Genomic DNA, 26,986 nt, shown 5'->3' with positions numbered 1-26,986 from the left:
TTTCACTCTCAAAAATCTCCCAAGGGGGGGTACATGAAATTTCGGAAATCAAAAAAATTTTTTTTTATGCCAAATGTCTTAAAAATGCATGAAACGTCGAGATTTGGTGTTAACTCGAAAATTTTTTTTTTCAAAAATCGACTTTCTGGGACTTTTTTTTCATGAGTTCTATATGGAATATAGAAGATTGATGAGTCGGCTTCTAAAACTGTTCACAATTGTCTCCAACCTGCTTATATATCGAATTAAACCACCAGTTAGGATCTAATACGAAATAATTCACTAGGGTGGTCCAATTATTCTTCATTAGGGTGGTCCAAAAATTCAAAAATATATGAAAAACCACAACTTTTCATCAGAAATTCAATTGTAAAAATATCTTGAATTGCGTTAATCTGTTTTTTGGGAATCATGAGTTTTACACAAGAGGAACATACGTACAAGTGATGGTTTCTTGTGGCTTGCCACGCTCGTATACAACCTTCACCCCTTTTCGTGCGTAAACTTTCTTTGGCATTGAATTCATAACAAAGTTGGTTTCGTCCACCTTCAGCGTTATGGTGGTTCAATAGATACAACATTTGCCCTTGCTCGAACTGGTTATAAAGGAATTCAATATATCACTCAAGTCAGTCAGCGGTCAACCCCGCGGATGCTCTTGCAAGTTCTTCTGGTGTCAGCTTCGAGATTCCAGGATGTCTTCGTAAAAACTTGTTCAGAAATTCTGTCGATGGTATTCCTCTTTTGAAAGTAGGGATGCGAGTTCGGAAGCTGCTTCAAGTATTTATGATTTTGGGACATCAGGACGCAGACATAGAAGAATCCAATCGACCAGCTGCTGTTCATGTGAAGTACTTAGAACTGCATCTTTCCGAAGTCGCTGGGAGCAAATTCCTTTTTTTTTATTAGGTCGAACCACGATTAATTTTTTCACGATTCGAATCAAGAGTAAATTCTAAAAATTCCCTAGATGATATTCCTAAGGAGGTATGTAGGGAATTTTTAAGGATGAAGATTTCAAGAGAATTCCAGAAGGAATTGTACGATGATTCTATGAAATCCTGAAAGCAACTCTGAAGACATTTTGGGATGATTCAAGACCCCGGGGGCAGAGATATTTGGTATTTTTTAAATTCTTAGGCTTATAAAAAAAAGATTCCGATCTATGAAAACTTATCAAAAGCAAATTATTGCATTCACCATATTTTTTTAGTCTTGTGACCGAACATCAATATTTTGATTTGGGGTTACTTTGATAATGCTCGATGAATATTGAAAATCATGTGGGAAACTCAAACCATTTAGTTCAAGAAATATGAAACTTTGAATAAGTTTATAATCAGAAAACATCATAAGCAATAAAAACACAACATTGAATTTGTGGTGGCTTTATCGGAAATACATTTCATAACTGAGGGTTTGAGTGCTTACTATATAAAAACTATACACGATATCGAGGGAAATGCCGTAAGCTACAATATGAAACCAATGTTTCTAATTCGGAAAAAAAGACATAGAGTACATTAAATCATTATATTCTACTATCAAAGCTACCCACATTATCAAAGATACCCCTTTTTACGGTACATTTTTTCACTACCTTGAACTAAGGAAAATTAAGTCGATAAACAATCCTCTGAAAAATACAGAATTCGATAAAAATATACAAACATATTTTGAGACTGCAATAAAATTCACGGTTGTTTCCGGTTGGTTCTCGGTTTTCCCAGTTGCCGGGCCGGAATAAACGTTAGGAATTTTTAGATTCGAACTTTTTGATTACTTGGGCTTTGAGCTGCTGTTATGGTGACGTTCCTTTTTTCTCTTGGGACGACAACCTATTCGCAACAACAGGGTAGAATAGATTGCCCCGCAGATAAATGTAATTGTCTAGTCCCGATCAACGGTATGCTAAGATTGTCGCAATCGCGGTGGACGCATAACTGTCCCATGTAACGAAACACACAAAAAATAGTCGATTTGTCCCACTTGAATAATGGACGCATACTTGCACCACTAAAACAACTCAAAATCAATTGAATTAAATTTAAAAAAAAACAAGAAGTGTAATTTCTAAGACTTCCAATGGCTTTACAAGGACCAGATAAATTTTCATGTTGAGTGTCTTCGAAGCATGCAAATTTTGCAACATGTGTAGGGACGATTGTCTACATAGCGGGAATGCGGCCTTATTAGAAATTTCAAGGCATAGCAGCATGTTTTTAAATCATCCATATTTTTTTAAGAAATTAGTCCAATGATAATTTTGTCAATCCTAGATATATCATTTGTTTGTAAAATCAATTTTCTACCGACAGTTGTGTACACCACGATGCAAACGGTTACGAATAACTGGCACCCCCTCTCCATTCAAGAGAAGCCAAAACTAAAATGTCGCCACTGCAATAGCAATTGATTCATCGTACATCAAGCTTCATGCTACGTAGCATTCTTTTAAGAACCACGACAAAATGACCCTCCGCAGTGTACAAAAAAAAACAACCTCAACAATAACCATGTGACATAGAGGCAACGTCTACAACAACAACAAGAACAACCAAAATAAACAACAGAATCAGCTAGGTAGGAAACTTTACGAACGAAGGGAAGCAATGTTGGATTTGAATGTAAAAAAAATAATGACCGCGTTTAGTGCCAGAAGGGACATGCCAACCAACTTTATGTACCAACGTCCTCGTCGGGCTTCTTCACACCATCATCGAATGGGGATAGATTGTTGGGCGAGCTGTGCGGGTGCAATATGATTCATTCAAACGAAAAGTAAACATGTCATACAGTGCAGAAGTTTTACTTTGTACTGAACTTGCTTTTGTGATTCAACATATTGATCAAAATACACTTACAAACTCTTTTTAAAGTCACAAAGCATAGTGACATTTAAAATGGTGCACGCCTATGACCACATCAGCATACTGCCACCATAAGGCTGCATACAAAATTTGCGAATTTCAATTCTCTACATTTACCAAGACGAAAAGCTACATTTACGTAGTAACCAGAAGCTTTGTAATAATTATTGCTACCGACTACTGTTTTATTTATGAGCTGGTACTGGCAGTGGGGAGCAGCTTTTGCATTGGCCTTCAACCAACACAAGTCAAACGAACAGGTGATGATGCCATACCCAGCCACCAAGTCAGCCAAGTCAGCGTACGAAAGCGACCCAGCGAAATAGGTCATATGATAAGACGGCAAAAGTGTGTCGATTCTCCCCACCCAAACAGAATGCGCTCTTTTCGTTTCCCATCAGGATAAAATATGCACTGTCTCACCTTGGCAGCATTTCGTCCGTCATCCATTTCGAGGGGAAGATCCTCTTCCGCTTCGCTGTCCTGGTCGCTTTCTTCCGCCACATCATCCTCGATGTCATCACAGTCGGAATCGATCTCGTCGATCTGTTGTTGTTGTTGTTGCTGCTGTTGCTGCTGCTGTTGTTGCTGATGATGCAGGTGGTGAACCGCCTGGTGCGCGGCCTGGTATGGTGAGGGAGTGCCAGGTGCGTAGGGTTGGAACGGTATCGCGAGGTTGTCCAGATCGGGAGGTAGCGGAACTGTGTGTAGCCGGCAGAGTTCGCGTAATAGTATATCGACCTGTAATGAGGAGATAAAGGATGAAGGTTACTTGCGGTTAACTGTTTTTCCTTTGAATTGGATGAGAACTGGTGTACTTTGAAATCCAATATTTTCATTTTGGATGAAAATTTCACTACACTAAGAAAAATTCAAAGATTGTTATTATGTGACCACACAAATTGCATGTGTACTTTTCTGAGTGGATTTTGGTTATGTGTGGGTCACATGAAAATTATGTGGAATTTTACATGGAAATTCGCCAATAAAAATGTACGGAATTTTTTGAGTGAATTCTGATTCAGAGCTGCTTGCGCAATTTACGTGTTGATGTTGCATAATTAACACGCGATATTTGATGACGATGATCTCGAAAAACTGCTAATTGTTCAAAGAACGAGAAATCTTCTATAATTTTTCCAAAACGTTCAATGTTTGGGATTCTATTTTTTTTTTTTTCCTATGTCCAGAATCTCTAAAATACGCATGGCATATTTCTTAAATCCATGTTTTCATCTACGATAAAGTCATGTAAATTTCGGTGCATTGAGTTGAATTCAGTTGTAAGAAACGAGAAATTAAATTCCAGCGATTGCACTTTTCGTCTAGTTACATATGTTTTGGTTTCGGAACACTTAATTTTACATGGCATGTTGTTTACGTTTTACGATTTACGTCAAAGAGGAATTAGGAACCATCCATAAATGGCGTAGTATATTTTTGACCAATTTCACTCAGGGCTGGTATTGACTTTAGTGACCAAATAGTTTAAAAAAGTGGCTAAAAAGTTATTTGAGGTTACTTGGTCACTTTTGACCAAAAATTGAAAAAAGGATGGCTCAAAAATTGAAAAGGTTGGTTTTTTAATTCGTGGACATGGACAAATGTGATATTTTTCCAAGATTGCGAACTTTTTTATGGTACCGTAAAACGGGGTAGCTTTGATAGTTTTTTTTTAAGTGTATTCAAAATATGTTTTACAACAATGAATGCTATTCAAATTTTATTTTATTTTTAAACAAGTTCTGTGGATCCTAGAGTCAATTCGTGAGTAATATGTTTAACGGGAATTATTGCATTTGTACAATTTTTTTTGTCTGTGACAGAACATCAGTTTTTTGTTTGTTTTGGGGTTACTTTGAAAACCAAACAATTCAAGCTGAACAAAGCAATAGGTCCTAAATAACATTTACAGATTCTCTTAGTCGACTTTCTCTTTGCATCCTCACGGCCGTGTTATGACATTTTCAGCTATTTTCAGCACACAGATCGATGAAAGAAGCTATTATCTAGATTCTAATACGACAAACAGGATAAGAAACGGTTCTGTACGCAAGCTATTAACGAAAGAGAAAGTCGATGAAGAGAATTGATCAATGTTACTTAGGACCTAATGCATTGTTCAGCTTGAATTTTGATCAAGAAATAAGATACTTTGAATGAGTATATAATCAAAAACATCATACGCAATAAGAAAACAATATTGAATTCGTGATGACTGGAATTAGGGCGTAACAGCTTTTGTAAACAATGAATTCTCTCGATGATTTCTCGGAAGTCATGGCTCTCCCTGGCAAATCGACATCACCATCGAGTAGAAGAAGACTTCTCCTACCCGATGGATATGTTGGTTTGTGTAGGCGTGCCTTGATTTCCGGAGAAATCAACAAGAGAAGTCCAGGGTGTCCATTCAAATCTAATTTTCAAATTCCCGGTTTTTCCCGGTAATTAAAAAAAAACTAAAAAATCACCGCTGCCTTAAACTAAAAAAGCGTTCAAAAATAACTGTTTATAGATAATCATATTTTTTCAGCAGAATTGCTCTACAATACGTCAATTTTGCAGAAAAATATGAGATAAGATTTGCTGTTGTGTTGATATGTTGTTGATCTAGATCTCCAAAATCTCATGGAAGCATGAATTCGTATAAAATCAAAGGGTCTCCTGCAAAAATTTAGCCGAAATGTTGATTTGGTATGTTGAAAAAAGGATAAATCACGCAGTATTAAAACACTTAAAATCTTCCAGGAGTTTAGATCTTGACATTTTTAGGCATATAAAAAACATTTTGTGGGAGCAATGATGTGTTACCAAAATATTTAAATTGTATTGGAGATATTTTACAGGTTAATACATATCTTGTTCGATTTCCACTTTTGAGCATTTTGAATCTCCGTTCGAAATATAATTTATGATTATCAACACGATGATTCGACTTAATGATAGAATGGGTAAACCTTCGGGAAGCCCCATAATATAATTGCCCAAGTAACAATTTTGGTTTTATCATGGTTTTGAAGAGGCCTTATAGGTTTAGAATTGACTTAAAGACCACATTGAAATCGGAAATGTTGCTTGTGTGGTTTGAAATATTAGGTTTTTCAAAATTCCTGGAGTTAAGATATTCTTTTTTATTAATTTATATATTATATTATTATACAAGATATTATATGCATATTATATTATTATATATTATATTATTATACATGATGTTATATATATATTATACTATATCTAATAGTAACTTTAACACTCATGGATTATTCGTGACTTATCCCGGTTAGATTTAAGTTCATGATAATGATGATTACCCCTAGGTTTGAGCTGGATGATTTATCTATAAGATAATCAAGTACATTTACTTCAGCGTGAGAGGTATGGATTCAGATCTTTATATTTTACAGGCTAATCAAGGTATTCCTGACTAATCTTGTGTGCCTGATTAGCACAAAGTGCAGAAATTATTTTTAATTTATCCAATCATCTCATGATTTTTTTAAGTTCGTTGATTGTGTACGGTGTCGAACACTTGCAGGCCAAGCATGATCGGGTATGCAAGGAGTTTTTTTTTAATTGGCATGAATTTGTTTTTCTATCTTCAAGTAGCTTCGTGACAAGATATGTATCGGTTAGGCTTTATATTAACACTACTTTACTCGGAAAACTGTAGCAAAATAATTAAAAAAATGTTCATCTAAAAAAAATACTCTGTAAGCTTTCTTGGTAGCTCTACCTGCTGCAACAAGTGAAAGAAAAGAATAGATTTGTTTTGTAATTTTGAGGAACTTTGATACTTTACCAGAGTGAAAGCATAGTATGAAAATTGTAGACAGAAGTGTAAACAAATGAATATATTCATGTATATTAAAAATAATAATTATTAATTCCGGGTAAAATTGCAAGCTTTATAAGGGTTAAAATGATTCTTGAAGACCAAAAATGTATGGCCTACAAGACTATGATAAAACCAAAATTGTAACTTAGGATGAGTATAAATTATCTTTCCCGGTGCGATTTGGGTTTTCCCGCATTTTTTCCCGGCAAATCAAAATTCTCGGTTTTTCCCGGATTTCCCGGTTGGATGGACACCCTGGAAGTCAATGTTTACAAAGGCTGTTACGCCCTAATTCCAGCTCTATCTACATATATTCTACTATCAAAGTTATCCGCATTATCAAAGATACCCAGTTTTACGGTACCTGAAATAATTGTAATATACTTCACTTGACATAAACAACTTTCGAGATTCGAGAAATAAGAAGTATTGATCTGACGTTTTAGGCATAGTTCATACGATCCTGGAATGTTCAAGGTCCTAAATATCCAGAATTTAGGAAAACATGCAAGATCTTAGAAAAAAATGCTATATTATGGAAATGGCATAATTTTTCCAGATGCAGAGGTATAAAACAAAATCAATATTAAGACAAATATAACAGAGTTTGGAAATCAAACAAAAACTAAAAAAACTCTAGATTTCGAAAAAAAACTTCAAGGTTCTACACCTGAAGAAAGGTGACTCAAACAAAAATTTAAAATTTTGAATTTGAAAAAATCAGAAGATCAGAAGAGCTTGAATATAAGCAACAATATCCTGAACCATTACAAATTTTTATTTTGAAAACTAAGATTTTTGATCCTGATTTTGGAAATAAATAACATGCAAAGGTTTTTTTTTAGACTGTTTTCCAGTTGATCAATTTTTACCGATAAAATTAGTTGATTTTACAATTAGAACAAAAAAAAAATATGATCGTAAACGTAAAAATGTCAGAATCTTTTTTTGTTATGGGTATTAAGCTGGAGCTGCGTGACAACTTAGTTTTCAAGACTTGACCCATTTGAATAAATTTTGCTTCTATCTTTGACAATACAGCAGAAGGACTAGCCAATGTTGGCAGCTTGAACACTGGATTCCGTGTGTATTGTTTCAAGATAGTTATGGAGAAAATGCTGTGACGTGTGCGCGTAGATACATCCGCGTAGTAAACCGATTGAATAAGTAGATCCGTTTCGAACGAAATATCTAAAATATGTAGATTACGAAAACCGCGCGTATGCCGAAAGCCGTGCGAGACAACCGAAGCGCGAAAAAAAAGGCTTATTATCATTTAAAGAGTGACACCAAAATAAATGTAATAGCCTATGTTGGCAAGTTGATTAATTTTTGTTTCCTTCTTAGATATTCTACTTATTTACTACTGAGTTTTGTATCAAATTAGTTAATTTAGCGGACGTATCAATCATTTCAAGATTTCGAGACCGTACCGAACAAATTCTAAACTACATAAGCTAAAAAAAACTTTTGGCAAGCTCTACCGCATTGCGAATCACTTCTGCGTAAGCTCCGTAGACGTAGGCGCGTTGAATCCGACAACCGCGAAAAGTTAAACATGCCTCAATACCACATAAGGAAAGATCGATTTTACAGTCACGTAGGGTTTAGTACATAGATTAGCATTGACTGCTGTTTACAAATTAAGTACTTGAACACTACGAAATAAGTTAACTCAAATGCTTTAACCGCATATATCCGAGATTTCGCGTATTGAGAGAATAATATAGTTATCGAGTACAATAAACTCAGGGGAAAACAATACCTACAAAAAATTAAAAGTTATTAATTGTCACATACCCTTTAATTTTACTTTCCTCTCCTTGTTAAGCTGAGTAATGCTATTGGTCTGCTTGCGTTTTCTTATTGAGCTAAATAGGAAGATTCATTCTACAACTTGCCTCCCTAAGCGGACCCCCGCGTCCTAATTCTTTTGTTAATCTACTCAATGTTATTAGACCGTAAGATTTGATAAAGAGAAACCAATCGTTGAGATATTTTCAAAAGTCTAACACTGCTTCTTGACGCCAAACTCGGCCTAACGCATTGAAACGCCATTGAAACGACAATGAATTCACTTCGGCCTATCGGATGAAGATAAAAATTGATTCGGTCCGAGCGCTTCTTTTGTTTTTGGGAATAATGGGTGCAAACCTTCATATGACGCGTTTTCATTGACTTCGTTCGGTAGCTTATTAACTGAAGTATCGTACCAAACGCATAATTGACTTGTTAACTCTGAAATCATGGATTTATTTGAAGTTTTCTGCTCGATAGGCCCAAAATGGGCGATTAGGCCGAAGTAGTTCTCTATCCTACTTTTGATTTTGACCTATACCTATTTATTATATCTTAGTTCGACCCAGGTGACACCTTCAAGTGACTAAAATGCTTCATTTTGAAGTTAGTTTCCTAGCTGATTTTTAAATTATATAGGGTATATGCTCCAACTATGCTCACACGCTTCCACTATGTCGCACCACAAAAATACGTATGAGTGAGTATGTAACAATAGAAGCACGCCACAGTGGAAATCCCGAGCCATAGTACAAACACTTATCCCAAATCAAAATGAAGCACATATAAGATTAGTTACAATACCATGTACATAAATGGTGTTTAACATTGTTCCCTGAGTAATACCTCAATGAAAACAACAATGAAAGCTTGTCACGCAAATAGAAGGAGCACTGTTGGGCACTTTTTGAAATATTTCAATAGTATAATTCCCTTGCAAACCCAAATACATCTATCTGCGTAAACATAATTAAAATAAGAGTGATTTGCGGAAAAACCCGCCAGTATCGCACCCAAGGTCAGTGCCTATAAGTAAGCGTACTACAACGCGGCTCTTAAACAAAGGAGTAACAAGTGTGATACCATCACTGCTGGACTAGATCTTTGGTATTCTCATGCAGTGGTTCATCAGAGAGGGGAAGCTTAGTAATCCCCATCGCCTGCCAGCAACGCCAGCCATAAACCTACCGTCTCCAACACTCCACTATAAAGCATAAAATTAAGCCCGCCCACCAGCAACAAGGTGCAAAAACTAGCAGTATCGGAACTATTTCCTTAGGTAGTTTTTTTTCAGTAATTATAAATGTCACGGATTAAATAACCTAGTCAGTTATGGCGGTATCACCAAACCGAAGGCGGTGGGTTCGATTAACAGCCCGGTCTAGACAATCTTATTGGATTGACATTTTATCGACTTCCATGAGCATAGACTGGACGTGCTTGAAACTCCGGTACTTACGGAAACAGTTGACCGATTCTAAAAATCCGGTAAAGAAATAATGTTTTTTTTGTGTATTATTTTTGAAACTTGGTCCAATGGTGCAATGATTGGCGAGAAACACGTCTTCCGGAATTAAAAAACTACGTTGTCGGTGTATCAAAAATCAAAAGTGCCGGTGGCGGCGCACAGGTGTAGTTATGATCGCATGCTTTACGTGTATGTTACAAGAAGATGATGACGAACAAAACCTGTCAATTTTGATTTCTAATAATCACAATCAGCGTTGAGTAAGTGAGTGAGTGAAAATTGGTAAAATTGCTGACTTCTCAGGAAGTGAAATTTACAGGTTTTAAGTATCAAACACATATTTTGCAGCATTTTCTTGCATATTCCAATAAAAATATGATCATAATAACTAATCCTAATTTAATAAAGAAAACCAACCAACACTAATAGTTTTGAAATATTGTATCTGTAATGAGTACTTACAAAAACAAAACGAAGGTTAAGTATAAAACTTTATTCATCTATATTTTTAAAAAAAATCTGTGATGATATCTGTAGCAATACTTAATTAATCATATAAAATAAACATATTGCTGCCAAAGTGATTGACCGATCTTTTATGACCATATGCTTCCGACGGACAAAACACTGACATAAATATAATAAACTTATGAAGGAGAGATTCTTTTCGTAGCCTTAATTCAGAGGTAATCACATGTTCGTCATCTAAGTTAAAAATTGTAGTCAAAATCCAAATTATTATCACTTTTAGTGTACTGGAACCAGTGCTGATAAACATAATTTCTTCTACACTCAAATAAGCTGTAAATGAAGGTAACCTATCTGCATGAATTTGAATTTTGACATGATTTAACGCTTTTGATCAAGGCAGCCGCTGAGTTTCGAAGTCAACAATTGTTTTAGTTCATTCAAAGATGCGTATTCATTATCGCTTGTTCTGTTGTCATATCAAATGCGAAATGATTATTTTCGTTTTACTCAAATATACCGTTGTGGAACGTTTTATGTTGTTTTTTCACTCAGATCTATGGAAGAATATTGCCTTTTGCAGAATGGATGATAATTTCGAGGTTTTAGGCGCAGCAATCGAAAATTATTCAATGAATTTGATTTTGTTTTTTTACTTTTGAGGATAGATAGGTTTAGATTTTGACAATTTTGGGTTGGAAACTCAAGCGTTGATGAATATTAACAAATGCGTATTCATCGATGGATAATGAACTCATTTGACAACAGATTTTCAAAACAATCGCAATTCATCTACACTGGGTAGAAGCGATTGTCAGTGCGTGTGAGGGTAAATGAGAAAAACAGACACTGGCTGGAACTATTCAATGGGGTTCAAAATCATCATCAACGCCCAAATGAAAATTTGTTACCCATGTGTCAAAATATTGAACTGAAATGAAACATAAATTCTTGTTGGAATTATTAATCATTATTAAATCTTAGAAGTAGGAAAATTTACGTATTCTCATCAGTCCATGCAGCGTCCGGTGCTTCTAATATAATTTTCTCAGCGTTTGACGTGTTTGTATCTTACATTTGTTTACTGCTTGCTGCTCTATCCATTTCAATCGACAGAATTACCTAAAACTGTTTTAAAACGTTTTTACAACGTTCCAAACTACTCTTGTGAGTGTGACTATTGTCATCAACCTATTGTTTTAGGCATCCTTCCCATTTGAACTGCTTGTTAACCTGCTGTTCTATTATCAGCAACTCGATATCAGCCGCATTTTGTAGTGCGTATGTTTCATTTCAAGAAAATCTGAGTAAAATTCGTTTGCTCAATCGTAAAAATCTAATCAGATTCAGCGAAGTGTTTTCGTGGGAAAATGCTGTGAAATTACCGTTTAAACTTTGGTTGCTGAAAACAGTTAATGAATGCCGAAACCGTCATTTACCCTATGTAGATAATTTCTAGATTTGATAACTCTTCATAGGATTTGTGTGGAATTTTATCAATATGTTTCCTTAGAATCATTCCAAAATGCCTTCCTTTCAGGATTCCCCAGAATAATCTTATGGTTCTCTCTGGCATTCCTTTGAATTCCAAATAAAACTGTCCATGACAGCCTTAGGAATTCTAACCAGTGGATGTTCTGACCAAAAAACATGAACAAACTGAAATTGAGTACAGCAAAGTGGAATGGAATAGGGAAGTGGGTGTTTGACATTGATAATTGAGTTTAAGTTACAACGAAAGTTAGAATAGTTATCCCTCTATTCTCCAGAGTGTTTCAATTTTTCAACTCCGCTCAAAAATTATAGCATCCAACATATTCACTATCCATCCACCTGATTAAATTAACTGTAATTACTGGCATCAAACTCCATCCAGTACACGCAGTATTGAGTAATCAGTTTCTCCCTCACCACGAGTATCGTTGATGGGGTGAAGGCAAATACCGCTAGATACCTATAATGTAATAACTTTTATTGTTATGACCGACTATTACCAAGCGTTCCAGACAGATGCGCACAGATGCGCGAAGAAACAACCATGGCAAGAAAGGCTCAATGTTGCAGTGCAGAATAGAGAGTTGTCTGCGACAAATCCACTATCACAAAACGTTCACTTGAGGTGAAGAAGCTTAAAGCTACAAAGAGTTGCAATTTTATAAGCAATAGAATGCAAGAATCAATGCAACAAACAAGTATATACTGTGCTAAACGTAAACACTGAACACCGTAGTATTCCTCAATCACAGGTGGGGAGCAGTGTACTACATAGTCGCATTGGAACATGTATATGTAGGGCAAGTGGTTGTAGAATATGTAGATAATGGGAGTATTCCTTTCTCTACTTTACTTACCTGATTTATTACATGATTATCGTGGCCACGGGTGTTTGTGAGAATTTGTACAGCGTTCGTTATACTGGTTTCCTCACTTTCGGCAAACCATACTGGTGGTGTGGAGGGGTAAGTTTCCTGTAAAAATAAAATAAGAAAAATATACGTTGATAAACACTGGTCGGATGTGGTGGTATGTAAATATATGTGACTAATTGGTATAGCATAGGGTAGGTCGACCAGTCATGGTCATACGTTCCTACGTTCCATACGTAGGCGTCTTCCCAGATGCGTGGAAGCGGCAGAAGCTGGTGCTGCTTCCGAAGCCAGGAAAACCCCCTGGGGACCCGTCAGCATACAGACCCATCTGTTTGCTGGACACCACTGGGAAACTGCTTGAGAGGGTCATCCTCAACAGGCTGTCGGCCTACACCGAAGGTGTAGACGGCCTGTCAAGCAGCCAGTACGGGTTCCGTAAGGGCAGATCCACGGTGGACGCCATCCAGACGGCAGAGGTGGTCCATCGGAAACGAAGGGGCATTCGCTACTGCGCGGTGCTAACCTTAGACGTGAAGAACGCGTTCAACAGCGCGTGCTGGGGGGCGATATCCCGCTCGCTACACCAGCTCCAAATTCCCGGAGGGCTGTATAAGATTCTGGAAAGCTACTTCCAGAATCGTGTGTTGACGTACGACACAGAAGATGGCGAAAAATGCGTTAGAGTCACCGCAGGTGTGCCACAAGGCTCCATCCTGGGCCCGGTGTTATGGAACGTCATGTACGATGGACTGTTGAGGATAAAATTCCCGGTAGGCGTGAAAATTGTAGGTTTTGCCGACGCTGTCACGCTGGTAGTCTGCGGGGAATCCCTCGAGGAGGTAGAGCTGACAGCGGCACACTGCGTCAGGCTTGTGGAGGAATGGATGAGAACCAGGAAACTGGAGCTCGCCCATCACAAGACGGAAGTGGTCGTAGTCAACAATCGCATGTCAGTACAGCATGCGACGTTGACAGTCGGCGGAAGCACAATTAGGTCTGTGCGCTCTCTAAAACTCTTGGGGGTTATGCTCGACGATAAGCTCAGCTTCGACTGCCACGTCGAGTACGCCTGCAAGAGAGCGTCTATGGCTGTGGGGACATTATCCCGTATGATGTCAAACAGCTCGGCAGTGAATGCCAGTAAGCGCAGGCTCCTCGCTGGGGTCGTAGTATCTATCCTCAGGATATTGACTGCCACAGGCAGAAATTAGAGAGTATACACAAGCTAATGTGCTTAAGGGTGGCCAGTGCTTACCGCACTATCTCGAGAGAGGCCGTCTGTGTCATAGCAGGGATGATGCCAATCACCCTTATCATTAAGGAGGATGCGGAGTGCTATGACGCGAGGACCGTTCGAGGGGTGCGCAACAACGCGCGAGTTGTGTCGACCGCGAGATGGCAATCGGAGTGGGAAAACTCCACAAAGGGGAGGTGGACTTACCGCTTGATACCTTCCGTATCAAGCTGGGTCAACAGGCGCCATGGGGAAGTAAACTTCCACCTGACACAGTTCCTGTCAGGCCATGGCTGCTTTAGGAGCTACCTGCATAGGTTCGGACATGCAAGCAGGGTTGCTTCCACTCACTTGCTATAAAAACATATTTTTTGGAATTATGCAATCATTAGATGATATAATTATATGTTGTACTTGTAAGTATTGAGAAGAGGGTGTAAAGTATGTGTTTGACGCTTTCAGAGCGTCATAATAAGCGATCTTATGATTCGTGAGCGTTCACTCAGAGTGAGCGCTCACGAATCGTAAAATTGCTGATTGTGGCGCACTGAAAGCAATATTGACAGATTTTGTGTGTCAAACACATACTTCACGACCTCTTCTTGTAGTTGCAAGTTCTAATTATCACTATACCATCTTTTGATTTCATAATTCTGAAAAACATTTTTTTATAGCAAGTGAGTGGAAGTAACCCTGCATACAAGTACTCCCATCTGCCCCATATGTGCTGGTGTCGAGGAGACCGCCGAACACCTGTCCACGTTTCGAGCCAGTATCGAGCGCTATGCTAGCGATATGCGGAGCGGATACCAGTCCGGATAACATCGTTCATAGGATGTGTGGTACCACCGAGAATTGGAGCGCGGTGGTGACTGCGGTCACCCACATAGTTTCGGAATTACAACGACAGTGGCGTGCCGAGCAGCAGTTGCCTACTGCTCGACTAGATCGATAGAGTATTGCTAGAGAGGCGCCATAGCGCTACAGCGGCCCCTCCCACGAAGTAATGCCTTCGGGCGGTTCCGGGGAGGTCAAGGGCCAAGCGCACAGGGTAAGGTTGAGTGGGTCGGGAGTGAAATTCTCCCATCCCCACACCCTGAGTTCCTTCTCAGGTGTCTGTAAGCAGATTCCCCCCTGCACAAAAAAAAAAAAAAAAAAAAAAAAAACGTTCCTATTATGGCATATAGGATTTCCATATGTAAGATTAGGTGCATGACATACGGGATAACAATATTCCACATATTATAAAAGGATAAATTAGCCAATCATTCAATCAGGCTGTGACTGTAACAGAAGTCGTCTCCATTCAATTCGATCTATGGCTGCACGTCGCCAGCTTCGCAGTCTGCGAGTGAAGCTTCGCAGGTCGCCTTCCACCTTGCCCGCTACGCACCTCTTCGTGACGTTCCACTCGGTTCGTTATCGAGAACCATTTTCACCGGGCTGTCGCCCGACGACGTGCCCAGTCCACTGCAGTCGCAGCATCTGGCGCATTTTCTTTTTTTTTCTATTGAAAGTAATTTTTTTCGGGAGCATATTTGATTTGCGCAGCTAAAAAAAATCACCGGTTATTATTGAATCGGGAATTTTTGGAATCGGTCAACTGGTTCCGGAGATATGGCCGGAGCTTGATCCGGTTTGTATGGGCTATTAGACTAAATCCGACCTGAAACTAATAAAATGACGCATAAAATGACATGAGAATTCAAAAACCAGTTCAATGGTAGTCATTTGGAGTGCTCAGCACCACGTTGGTCACATCCGGAAATGTTCTGGGAACCAAAGGGGAAGTGGCCAGTTTCTGATTAGAATCAAAATCCATTATGCGAAACCTCAAATCACATGAGAATTCCAAAACCAAGTCCACACTGGCTAAATCCGGATTTGCTCCGGGTATCATCGGACAGGGAGCCAATTCCTGACTTGGGTCATAATCCATTATGCGAAAACTCAAATCACATGAGAATTCATCTATCACCACACATCATATGAGCACTTATGTCGTTATTTATATCAGTAAGAAGGGTCAGATCTCACCATAGGTGCATTAATTCAGGATTTTTTTTTATTAAAGTCACTTTAACACTCTTGAGTCATTCGTGACTTGTACGGGGATGAGATTTGAATTTGTGATTTTAGTGAGAGGTACAAAGCTTTACATGGTGGTGGATATGGTAGTTTGCAAATCTCACACTGTGTGGTGTTTGCGTACACATAATAATATTTTCATCAGTAATAAGCTTCCAAGCAATTTCAAATTCAGATCCTGTTTGTTTAGAAAATGGCAGTCTTCGGCAAAGTTGTTGAGGAGGTGTTAAACTCCAGCCGGTATTATCCTCGGATTAAATCACGGTGAAGAATGTCCGGCAAGGTTAGTTCTCTTTCCGATGATTATCCAAACAAGGGGTAATGGTAATGCAATGGATTAGCTTTTCAGTTGAAGGTGAAGTTAAAGGTAAAAGGGAAAACCACGTGAACGGGGTTTATAATTTCCAATGAGCGACAATTCCTAATTGAATCTACTGTTAAGTCAATATTGTACGCCAGTTACACAGCTCATCATGGCATGGAAAGGGAGAATTAAAGATCAACCGTTGCCGGCGCCGGTGCACAGTGGTTTGAATGCTCAATATCACGAACTTTTTTATTTGCGCCTTCAATGTTGGTTTTTTCACTATGATGTCTTTAAAAGAGTTTTTGCATAAAATAAGGCGCAAAGACTAGTGATAGGTTTTAGTTCGGAACTTCACCACAGGCGGCGCTGAAAAATCTAACTTTTTACATTTACAAGATAGGTATGTGATGTTTTCAGCAAAGTTGTAGATAATTTTACTACAAAAATCTTTGCTGAACACACAAATCCTCTATATTCCTTAGTTTTTGAGATACGTAGCGTTTAATATGACTGTTCAACAAAATTTAATTTTTTTCACTTTTTATAACATATTAAAAAAACTATAGGTTTTAGAAGACTATAATGTTCCACAAATATATATATTTTATCACAATATAAAACTTTGTTCAAGACGTCCAAAAGGTATCGATTACACAGACTGAGTTATTCACAAATTTAGTAAAAAAATTTACATATTTTGTGCCCTCACAGACAAAAATCCGGCAAAATCCGGCAGGTGAATCTTGAATAGGATGAAAGCTTGTTCAAAAGTGATCTCAAATTCCATTGAAACATTTGTCCCTTTTAGTATCCTCGTTGATTGTTTTGTATTTTTAAAAGGTCGTTCTGTAGTTCAGTGTCAGCGCGCATTTGTCAAATACTGAATCAAAGTAGGCTCAGTGATAATATAACAAAGTTTGGTCACACATTGATCGGTTTTGCAGCATAAAACGCATATTACTTAGAAAATGTGAAGGTTATTTTTTCAACATTTCCGTAGCAGATCCCAAAAGTGAGAAAAGCATGTCTTTCAACAATGAAGGTAAGTACAACCATGTAGTTAATAAGGTATTCAGTGTTAATTTCCAATTCATGGTATAAATGAGTTATCAATGGAAGTTATTTGTTTGTGACAATTTCAAAAATAGTTTAAATTATATGTTATCAAATAAAATTTCAGTTGAAATCGACAGGCGAAAGCTTTTTAAACTGTGGAAAGAATTTAAGGGAAACGACATTGATAAATCAAACGTTGTGTCGAGAGAAGTTTTTGACTGTTACGGCATTGAAAGATTATCAATGCCGTAACAGTCAAAAACTTCTCTGGACACAAGTGGCAGCTGAAATCAACCATTTTGTGAAGGCGACATGCAAAAATTTAAAAAAAAAAACTGTGAGAAACCCACAACCGGACTATGCTTGAAAGCAGTCGTGGTTATTTTGATAGCCCCTTCAAACTACCACAGAAAGCTGTTGATCGTTTCCCTTGTACTTCTGGATCTTCCCGTCGTGGAAGAAAATCTTTGGCGTTCGAAGAAAGCAGCGAGGTTGTTAAGAGACGCAAGACGTCTGCAATGCGGTCTAACTACCCAACAGATGAACTTGCATTTGCAACCCAAATGAAATTACGTGAGGATGATAAAGAAGATGCAGCGTTCATTGTAAAACAGGCAACGCAAACAACTCCGACAAGAGCCATGAAAATGGGTTCGGCTCTGCAGTCATCCAAAAATGGCTTTGTACCCTATTCGGAGACGGAAGCTCTTGCGTTAATATTGGATCTTAATTTATCGAAAGACCAATACGAAAAGCTTCGTAATGGAGCTCTGGATCGGAATGTGCCTTTGTATCCATCTTACTACAAAGTGCTGCAAACTAAAAAGTGCTGTTATCCCAATACAGGGTTAGTAGTTTCGGAAACGTCTGCAGAAGTGAAACTAAAAGATCTCTTGGAGCACACGACAATGACGATTGTTGATGCAAATGCGTGCATGCTGGAAAAGTTTAGTGATGACGAATTGGAGAAAATGATGATTAAGTGGGGATTTGATGGCACAACTGGATTAAGTGAACACAAGCAAGCACTTGACGATGATGACGGAACTCAATCCGATGCAAATATGTATGTTACATCCATTGTGCCGATCAAATTGGAATCAAATGGGAACATTTTCTGATCCTCTCATCAGCAGCCTTAGAGCATCTCGAGACAAGCCGATTAATGACCTCTGTAGCGATGCGAAATACATGCTTGATGTGGAAGAGAAAGATGAAAATGTTTTTGATAACAATATTGTGTAACCTTTGTTAATATTTTTGAAATATTTATATATACATGCATACAATGATGTATAACGTAATACGTTAAATCATTTAATTATAATATAATAATAGCTTACTGAAAATTATATATTCCCTTCCAGTAGACTACTGTGATTTATGATTATGGCAATTACTCTGATGTCCGTGGTCAAGACCTTTTTGAAATGCAAAATAATCAACGAGGATACTAAAAGGGACAAATGTTTCAATGGAATTTGAGATCACTTTTGAACAAGCTTTCATCCTATTCAAGATTCACCTGCCAGATTTTGCCGGATTTTTGTCTGTGAGGGAACAAAATATGTAAAAAAAATTACTAAATTTGTGAATAACTCAGTATGTGTTATCAATAACTTTTGGACGTCTTGAACAAAGTTTTGTATTGTGATAAAATACATATATTTGTTGAACATTATAGTCTTCTAAAACCTATAGTTTTTTAAATATGTTATAAAAAGTGAAAAAAATTAAATTTTGTTGAACAGTCATATTAAACGCTACGTATCTCAAAAACTAAGGAATATAGAGGATTTGTGTGTTCAGCAAAGATTTTTGTAGTAAAATTATCTACAACTTTGCTGAAAACATCACACACCTATCTTGTAAATGTAAAAAGTTAGATTTTGCAGCGCCGCCTGTGGTGAAGTTCCGAACTAAAACCTATCACTAGTCTTTGCGCCTTATTTTATGCAAAAACTCTTTTAAACACACTATAGTGAAAAAACCAACATTGAAGGCGCAAATAAAAAAGTTCGTGATATTGAGCATTCAAACCACTGTGCGGTGGTGTTGTGGCTGCTTTCTAACACCGCAATGGGTCTGGGGTGGGATTTTTCTGAGGCATAAAAATCTCTGGTAACGTCTTCCTTCGGAAGGGAAGTAAAGCCGTTGGTCCCGGCCCATGTGTGTTGTGAATGGGTGCGATATCCTACGCAGGTGTGGAAGCTGCCTTCCTGCACATTCGGTTGCCGTCAATGGATGGCAATCGATGTCCGTCGGTGATTGGCACTAGATTGCGGAACAGAGACCGACGTTAAATAAAGGAAAAGAAGAAGAAGAAGATCAACCGTTGAGAAGACCTCACCAGATTTAGTAAATAATACTTTTTGCGGCCTTTTCTCATCAATTGGAGCTCACCTATGCAACCCTGTACACCATCAGGTAGGAGAAAGGCTCTTCTATCCGATAGTGTTGTTTTATCACATTAACTGTCTATTTTTTGTCCTGTACATATAACGTACAAAAGTTATAATTCTACTTCATTTCAAACTTAAAATATAAAATAATACAAACTTCCAAACCATAAAGTTGTGATGAAGAGGTTTGTTACATCGTAATCAACAATTAATTTAGTTACGGTTCAAGTTAGTTTTCATGATAGGCACCCAAAATAAATCGAATTGATTATGAGCCAAAAAAGTTGCACGTGGAACACATTTTGGGACGCTCTAGTTTGGAGTAATGTTTCATAACAGTCGGAGTCGGCTACACCTCTTGCTTACCTTACCAATCACGCTAAACCTTGTTGTACTTTGCAGTCCAAAGAAGCCGTCTCCATTCTACTCGATCCATGGCCACACTTCGCCAGGTCGCCTTCTAATACCTTGTCCGCTGCACGCCTCTTCTTCTTGTTCCTATTGGGTCGCTTTCGAGAACAATTTAACTGGGTCGTCGTGCGGCATTCTTGCGATGTGCCCAGCCCGCCGTAGTCGCCCAATTTTTGCAATATGGACGATGAATGGTTCTCCCAGCAGCTGGTGCAATTAGTGGTTCATTGGCCTCCTCCACGTTCCGTCATCCATCTGCACTCTGCATAGTCCAGGTCTCGTGACAGTAGAGGACCACCGGTCTAATCAGCATATTGTAGATAGTCAACTTCGTGCGGCGGCAAATTTTATTTGACCGGAGCCTCCTCCAGCGTCCAAAGTATGCACGATTCCCTGCCATAATGCGTCTTTCAATTTCTCTGCTGGTATCATTTTCGGCGGTCACCAGTGAGCCCCAAATACATCGACCAGCTCGATTTCATCACCGTCAATCTTAACTCGGGGTAGGAGGCTAACATTGTCTTCCGTAGAACCTCTTCCTCTCGTGTATTTTGTCTTCGATGCATTGATGGCAAGTCCAATCCGCCTAGCTACAGCCATCAGTCTGACGTACGTTTCCGCCATCGTCTCAAGGTTCCGTGCCATGATGTCGATGTTATCGGCGAAACCAAGAAGCTGGATGGACTTCCTGAAGATCGTGTCTCTCGTGTCTATCCCAGCTTTTCTGATCACACCTTCTAACGCGATGTTGAATAGCAGACACGATAGTCCATCATCTTGCCGTAACCCCCTTCGAGATACTCGAACAACGCACATCACTCGATCCATCGTCGCCTTGACCAATCGCGTCAGTTTATCCGGAAATTCGTACTCATGTATAATTTGCCATAGCTGATCTCGATCGATTGTGTCGTATGCGGATTTGAAATCGATGAACAAATGATGTGTGGGCACGTTGTATTCCCGGCATTTCTGCAGAACCTGCCGAATCGCGAAAATTTGGTCCGTGGTACCGTTCGGGCACCCATGAATCCCGCCTGGTATTGCCCCACGAACTCTCTTGCAAATAGTGACAGGAGGCGGCATAGAATTTGGGAGAGTACCTTGTAGGCAGCGCTCAGCAGTGTGATCGCGCGGTAGTTGCAGCAATCCAACTTGTCGCCCTTTTTGTAGATAGGGCATACACCTTCCATCCACTCCTCCGGTAAAATCTTGGAAATTACCCAGTGCTTCACCACAGTATTTTAATAGCTCACCTGGTAGTTGATCTACACCAGGTTGCTTTGTTGTTCTTCAGCCGACCAATCTCTTCTTGAAGAATAGGGGCCGGTAGTCTGTCGTCTTCAGCGCGTGCTCCAAGGTCTGTTGCCGTGCCTCCTTCGTTTTCTGCTGCATCACCGTTGAGGTGCTCGTCATAGTACTGCTTCCACCTCTCAATAACATCACACTCATTCGTGAGAAGGTTAGCGTCCAAGTCCTTGTACACATCGGCTTGCGGCACGTAGCCTTTGCGCGACCTATTGAGCTTCTCGTAGAACTTCCGTGTGTCGTTTACGCGGTACAGATTTTCCATCGCCTCGCGATTTCGTTCTTCCTGCTGACGCTTTTACCTTCGGAAAACTGAGTTTTATCTGTTCCGCGCTTGCCTGTATCGTTTCACATTCAATCTCGTACGGTGTCGGAGCATTCTCGCCCGTGCTGCACTGAAAATGTATTTTCGTTATTTCTCTGAAAACCGTTTCGTAAAAATCAATATCGTACATACAACACATCTATCATAAATGGTACCAAACATTCGTTTTCCCTGTCATCTGGCGCAATGTCAATATTACGCCTTATTCGTATAATATACAAATTCATCTTCGTACAATCAAACCAACAACTGCGCTTATTGTCTCCTAAAGTTCTGATTGTGTGTTGGAGATGGGATACTTTTTTTTTATATTGTCGGGTTGAACCAATACATGCAAGCTACCATTATAAATCAAAATACTGGTCACGGTGGTTGTATGTCAGAGAAAAAAAAATACATGCAAGCAGCAGAAAAAGCAAACGAAATCGAATTACCGCTCCATGAGTACTTCTTATTTGCCTTTAGCCTTTCCCTTTCTCGTAGCACAGATAGAGTGATGGATAAGGTACAGATCTGGCTATCGCAAGGTTCATGATTCGAGTCCGGTCTGAAGCCTATTTTTATATTTTTGTCATGTTTATCGCTTACAATAATGAAGTTATTTTTACCCATCCTCACTAACACACTCCACATTTTTCGGTCTCCACAACCAACACTTGTGGCCCGCTGGTTGGGTGTAGCGAAAGCGAGTGTGGCAGTTCTAACGAAACTAGCTTCATACAATGTACAAATCCATTTCGTTGCAGAAAACAACGAATAAATTCGTAGAACAAACGAGCGATTTCGTTGTATAAACGAAATTTTATTTTCAGTGTGCATTCTTCTCCTAAACAATTTGCATTCGCCGTCAAACCAGTAATTTCTTCGGTCCGGGATCGCAGTACCTGATGCCGCTGCAGCAGTACTACCTATGGCGGAACGGATGTCCCTCCAGCCATCTTCAAGGGTGCAACTAGGTAGTTGTCAGAATCTATGTTCGCACTGCGGTACGTGCGGACGTTGATAATGTCGGAGAAGAATTTCCCGTCGATTAGAACGGAATGCATTTGGTTTTCTGTGTGTTGGTCAGGTAATCTCCAGGTGGCTTTGTGGATATCCTTGCGGGGAAAAAAAGTATTTCGGACTACCATACCCAGAGAGGCTGCAAAGTTCACGCATCGTTAACCTATCGCAGCCCGGGAAGCCGAGCGATTTGCAGTTCCATGTTCCGAGTTCCCAATCGTAGTCCTTATTTCAACGCGTAGGTCTGTGCCGATTGTTCCGATCCGTATTTCTTTCTTCGGTATTTGCAACTTTATATTTCTTCCAGTGCGGCTTGGTGGGACTGCCCCAACCCCTGTCTCGACGGGGGACCATCGTGCACAGCTCTGTTTAGAGTCCGGCACTAGGACGGTGATCAGCCGCTCCTAATATGGAGAAAAGACGTCGTTTTGAGCCGCACCTCCAAGGTGAACAGACGCTCGGGATTGGTGAAGCATTTCCTCTATCACCGTACTTTGCTATTGCTGGCAAAACAACCCAGCTGTGTCTATGTTTCAGCTGGTAGTCCTTTGTTATCATATGACTCGGGACGGCGTGAAGTAGGAACTTGTGAGGACCAGAGCTGGATATTCCGCTCCTTCCAGGTTGTCAACCTACCATTTTGTAGAACCGGCTATCACTCCTTATGCTGAATCATCCAACTTCAACTCCACAGCGACTACAATCCATACAAAATCAAACAATGAACTATTTTGATCATCATGACGAATGAAGAAAAATTATTGCAGGTTCTTCTAAAAGCATTTTCAATATTTAAGAATTGTTGACAATGTGGAACAAATTACTAGTACTTTAACCTAATATGGTGATCGCATTCATTCAGCATCTCGAAAAGTATATCACTGCATGTCAGTAAACAAACGTACTGTTTGCTAAGATCTCAGTAAAATATCTTGCCGAGTAATGTGCGCATCTGCGGCAAAATATTGCAGAGATGGGGAAAACAAAACTTTGAAGTTATGTAATTTAGAAAATTCCCTGATGTAACCAGATTTTTCTAGGATGTTCAAGGGGAAGTTAGTACACACCCTGGATCTATAAACCAGACAATTTTAACGATTTAATTGCTGGCAGGGTAAACGCTCCTATAGTTGCGGTACGTGAGAAGCGTTAGGTTCCTATAGTTGTGTATGGAGACTCCGTACACAACTATGGGAACCTAACGCTACTAACGTACCGCAACTATAGGAGCGTTTCCCCTATATTACAATTATACGTTAAATTTAAATGTTAACATATGCCCATTTCAAAATCAGAAATGTTACTTTTTAGCTAAACACCAACCATCCAGAATGATACGAGTGCCATTTCTATCCATCAGTTGATGATTGAAATTTATTTCCACATGACCTGTTTGCACAAACGTGTCACCTGCTGCTTTCCGGGAACCAGAGTCAGCATCCCCCGGCTAGGTCAAAGGATAAAGCCACTGTCACATTTTTCCTTTTCCAATTTTCCAATGAATGTGCCATCATCTGCTTTTGCGGAGCAGTGTTTATACCATTCGTTGGTAATTTGCACCACTACCAGCAGAACCGAAAAGAGATTAACCACTGACAAGGATGAGGGAAAACAGATGCAAATAACATGATAATTTAATTCAGCCATCAGCTATCGATTTCTCAGTTGCAGGACCCACAACATCGCTCTGCGGTAGTCGCCTTCTTGTTGGTGCGAAAACTTGAACGAGAGAGAAAACGAGCGGAAACTTCAACGAAACATGAAACTATCTGCTTTAAAGCATTTCTTCATCAACATTTTAAAAGGGCGAAAATTCTTTCGTGAAAAATGACTTTAGCCATCGATAACTATACCGAACTATACCGTCACATGCAGAGGATTGTTTCCTCTACCTACCAGCTAGTATGGTTAACTTGCAGGAGTAAGCTTTTATTTGCGAGAAATCGGTGGTTTATGTCATTGTTTACCAAACCAATTTCGCCCTAATGAAAAGTTGAGTTCAATTTTTTTTGTGCTAACCGTAAAGCATGTGTGGTTGGTTGGTGAACTTTTTTTGACGAGCTCGCCCCAGAGCGACAGAACTTCTCAAAAGGCCAATTGTATTTTTCACTTCGACTGATTTGTATTTTCGGTTGGCTCCTTTCAATAACAAGGTCAAGTCCTGCTTTGGTATGCAAACTTTTCTGCTGCATGGCATATACCTACGGGAAGGCATCCACATGCATGCATGCATATGTTGCGCTTGGTGCACATTCGTGCTGAGAAATGCATAATTTTCTGATCGTTCGCTCTCCTTCTCTTATTTTCCGGCTGGTGCTACTGGTGCTCTCTGTTTTACTTGCGCACTCGGGAAACCGGAGTTCGTTATGCATGTATGTATACAGCTTATATTCCGAAAAGCTGAATTGGCCTAATGGAGAGGTCCTTGACATCGTCAAACCAACCAAGCAACAGCAGGGAGACCATATCACGAACGCAACGAGTCATAACAATAACAGCAGCAAAAACAATGCGAATTTCTGCCAGCATTGGTATTGGTGTCACATCCTTGTAATCTGAGCTTCCATACGGAGGGGGTGGTGTGAGTACGTACAGTTTTAAGCCGTTTCAATCGTTATTATTTTGATCGGTTAATTGGAGTTCGTTGAAGCGTTTCGTCATGCGATTGGCATGGAAAAGCGAGTTGTTTGGCGATAATGGCGATTTTTTTTATTGTTTCGATGGATACATTAGATAGCTAATGGATTGCAGTTCTATGACAGGTGGAGACTGTTTTAATCCTCTATTGTCCGAGTAATGGTATTAATGCTTTAGATATTTTTGCGTGCTTTTTTTAAAAGCATGCAGGCGTTATCCCCGTGGACCATAATCCTGGACGATGAGTTCGAATGATACATGATCCAATCATTGAACAGTATTGATTGTCCTATTTATTTTACATGGTTAAAGTGGTTAAATATAAAAACAATCAATAAATTCCTGTCAAGATTTCTTAGGTGAGCGGTTCTAAAACTGTTGTTGACAACCCACTTTTAGTAATTCTATTAACTCGCGATCAGCCAATAGCGGAAGGTGGTGGTGATACTTGATTCCCCCCTTTTTTGTATCTCTAGCTAGCGATGTGTTGGCGATACTGCCATACAATGAAACCAAAGGAAGCGACTCCCGTGCTGATGGAGGAGGCTTTTGGATAGCGGAAGATAAAGTGTTTATGGTGGTGTACCTTTTAGTATAGTAAACAAGAATCCTCGGCTCTGTAAAGTTAATTCGATTGAGCCTTATCAAATAAATAAACAAAAAAAGGTTTTGCTTGCGTGAGTTTGCAAGGAGTTTGAGACGGCATGAATCTGCTTCTCTATCTTGAATTAGCTTCGTAACAGGATATGTCTCGCTCAGCCTTTATACTAGAACTACTTCACTAGAAAAACTGTAGCAAAAGAATTCAAGCAATGACACCATATGCATTCCAATGACACCATATGAAATTCTGTAAATTTAGCTATCGTAGTAGGAACAACGACAAAATCACCGCTTGATCCGGGCGCGAACAAATTGTGAGTGAGAGAAAAGAATAATATGAAAGTTGTAAGCAAGAGAATATAATAAAGTTGATTGATTCCAAGTAACATTACAAGTTTAAAAGTTTAAAGGATTCTAAATTATGGTCTACAAGACTAATATAAAATCAAAATTGTTACTTGAGTATATATGATCATTCCCGGTTCAATTTGGGTTTTCCCGCATTTTTCCCGGTAAAAATTCCTTGGTTTTTCCCGGATTTCCCGGTTGGATGGACACCCTGATGAGTGTACGAATACAAACTGTCGCGCACGACAACGAAGCGAATGTATTAAAAAAAACGTCAACCGTTTCAAACCCTGTATTCATGATTAGAAAATTAAATTTTGAAAAATCTTCAAAGTTCATTTATTTAAAATTAAATATTCCGGACAAGGATTAGGGAGAAGATTAGGTAACGTACGAAGTTGCCAAGTTCCAAAACTAGTGTACATTTTTTAAATGCCGAACTTTGAAATTTAAGATTG

General features: G+C 39.1%; 1 protein-coding gene across 5 annotated transcripts in view; it reads right to left on the bottom strand.

The window, feature by feature from the left end:
• The window catches only part of LOC135709003 (ubiquitin-conjugating enzyme E2 Q2), a 70,162-nt gene that overhangs the window by 16,266 nt on the left and 26,910 nt on the right, over window positions 1–26,986 (bottom strand). For all 5 annotated transcript variants that reach the window (XM_065231200.1, XM_065231198.1, XM_065231201.1 and 2 more), the window contains 2 exons: window positions 12,790–12,906; window positions 3,294–3,611 (listed from right to left, as the gene is read on the bottom strand). In XM_065231200.1, coding sequence (XP_065087272.1) covers window positions 3,294–3,611; window positions 12,790–12,906 — 435 coding nt within the window. The remainder of the gene's footprint in view (window positions 1–3,293; window positions 3,612–12,789; window positions 12,907–26,986) is intronic.

This window comes from Ochlerotatus camptorhynchus, unplaced genomic scaffold (genome assembly GCF_037179485.1).
Source record: "Ochlerotatus camptorhynchus isolate MF236.1 unplaced genomic scaffold, CSIRO-AGI_Acam_v1.1 ptg000344l, whole genome shotgun sequence".
Taxonomy (NCBI): Eukaryota; Metazoa; Arthropoda; class Insecta; order Diptera; family Culicidae; genus Ochlerotatus; species Ochlerotatus camptorhynchus.
This window is presented reverse-complemented; position numbering and strand designations above follow the sequence as displayed.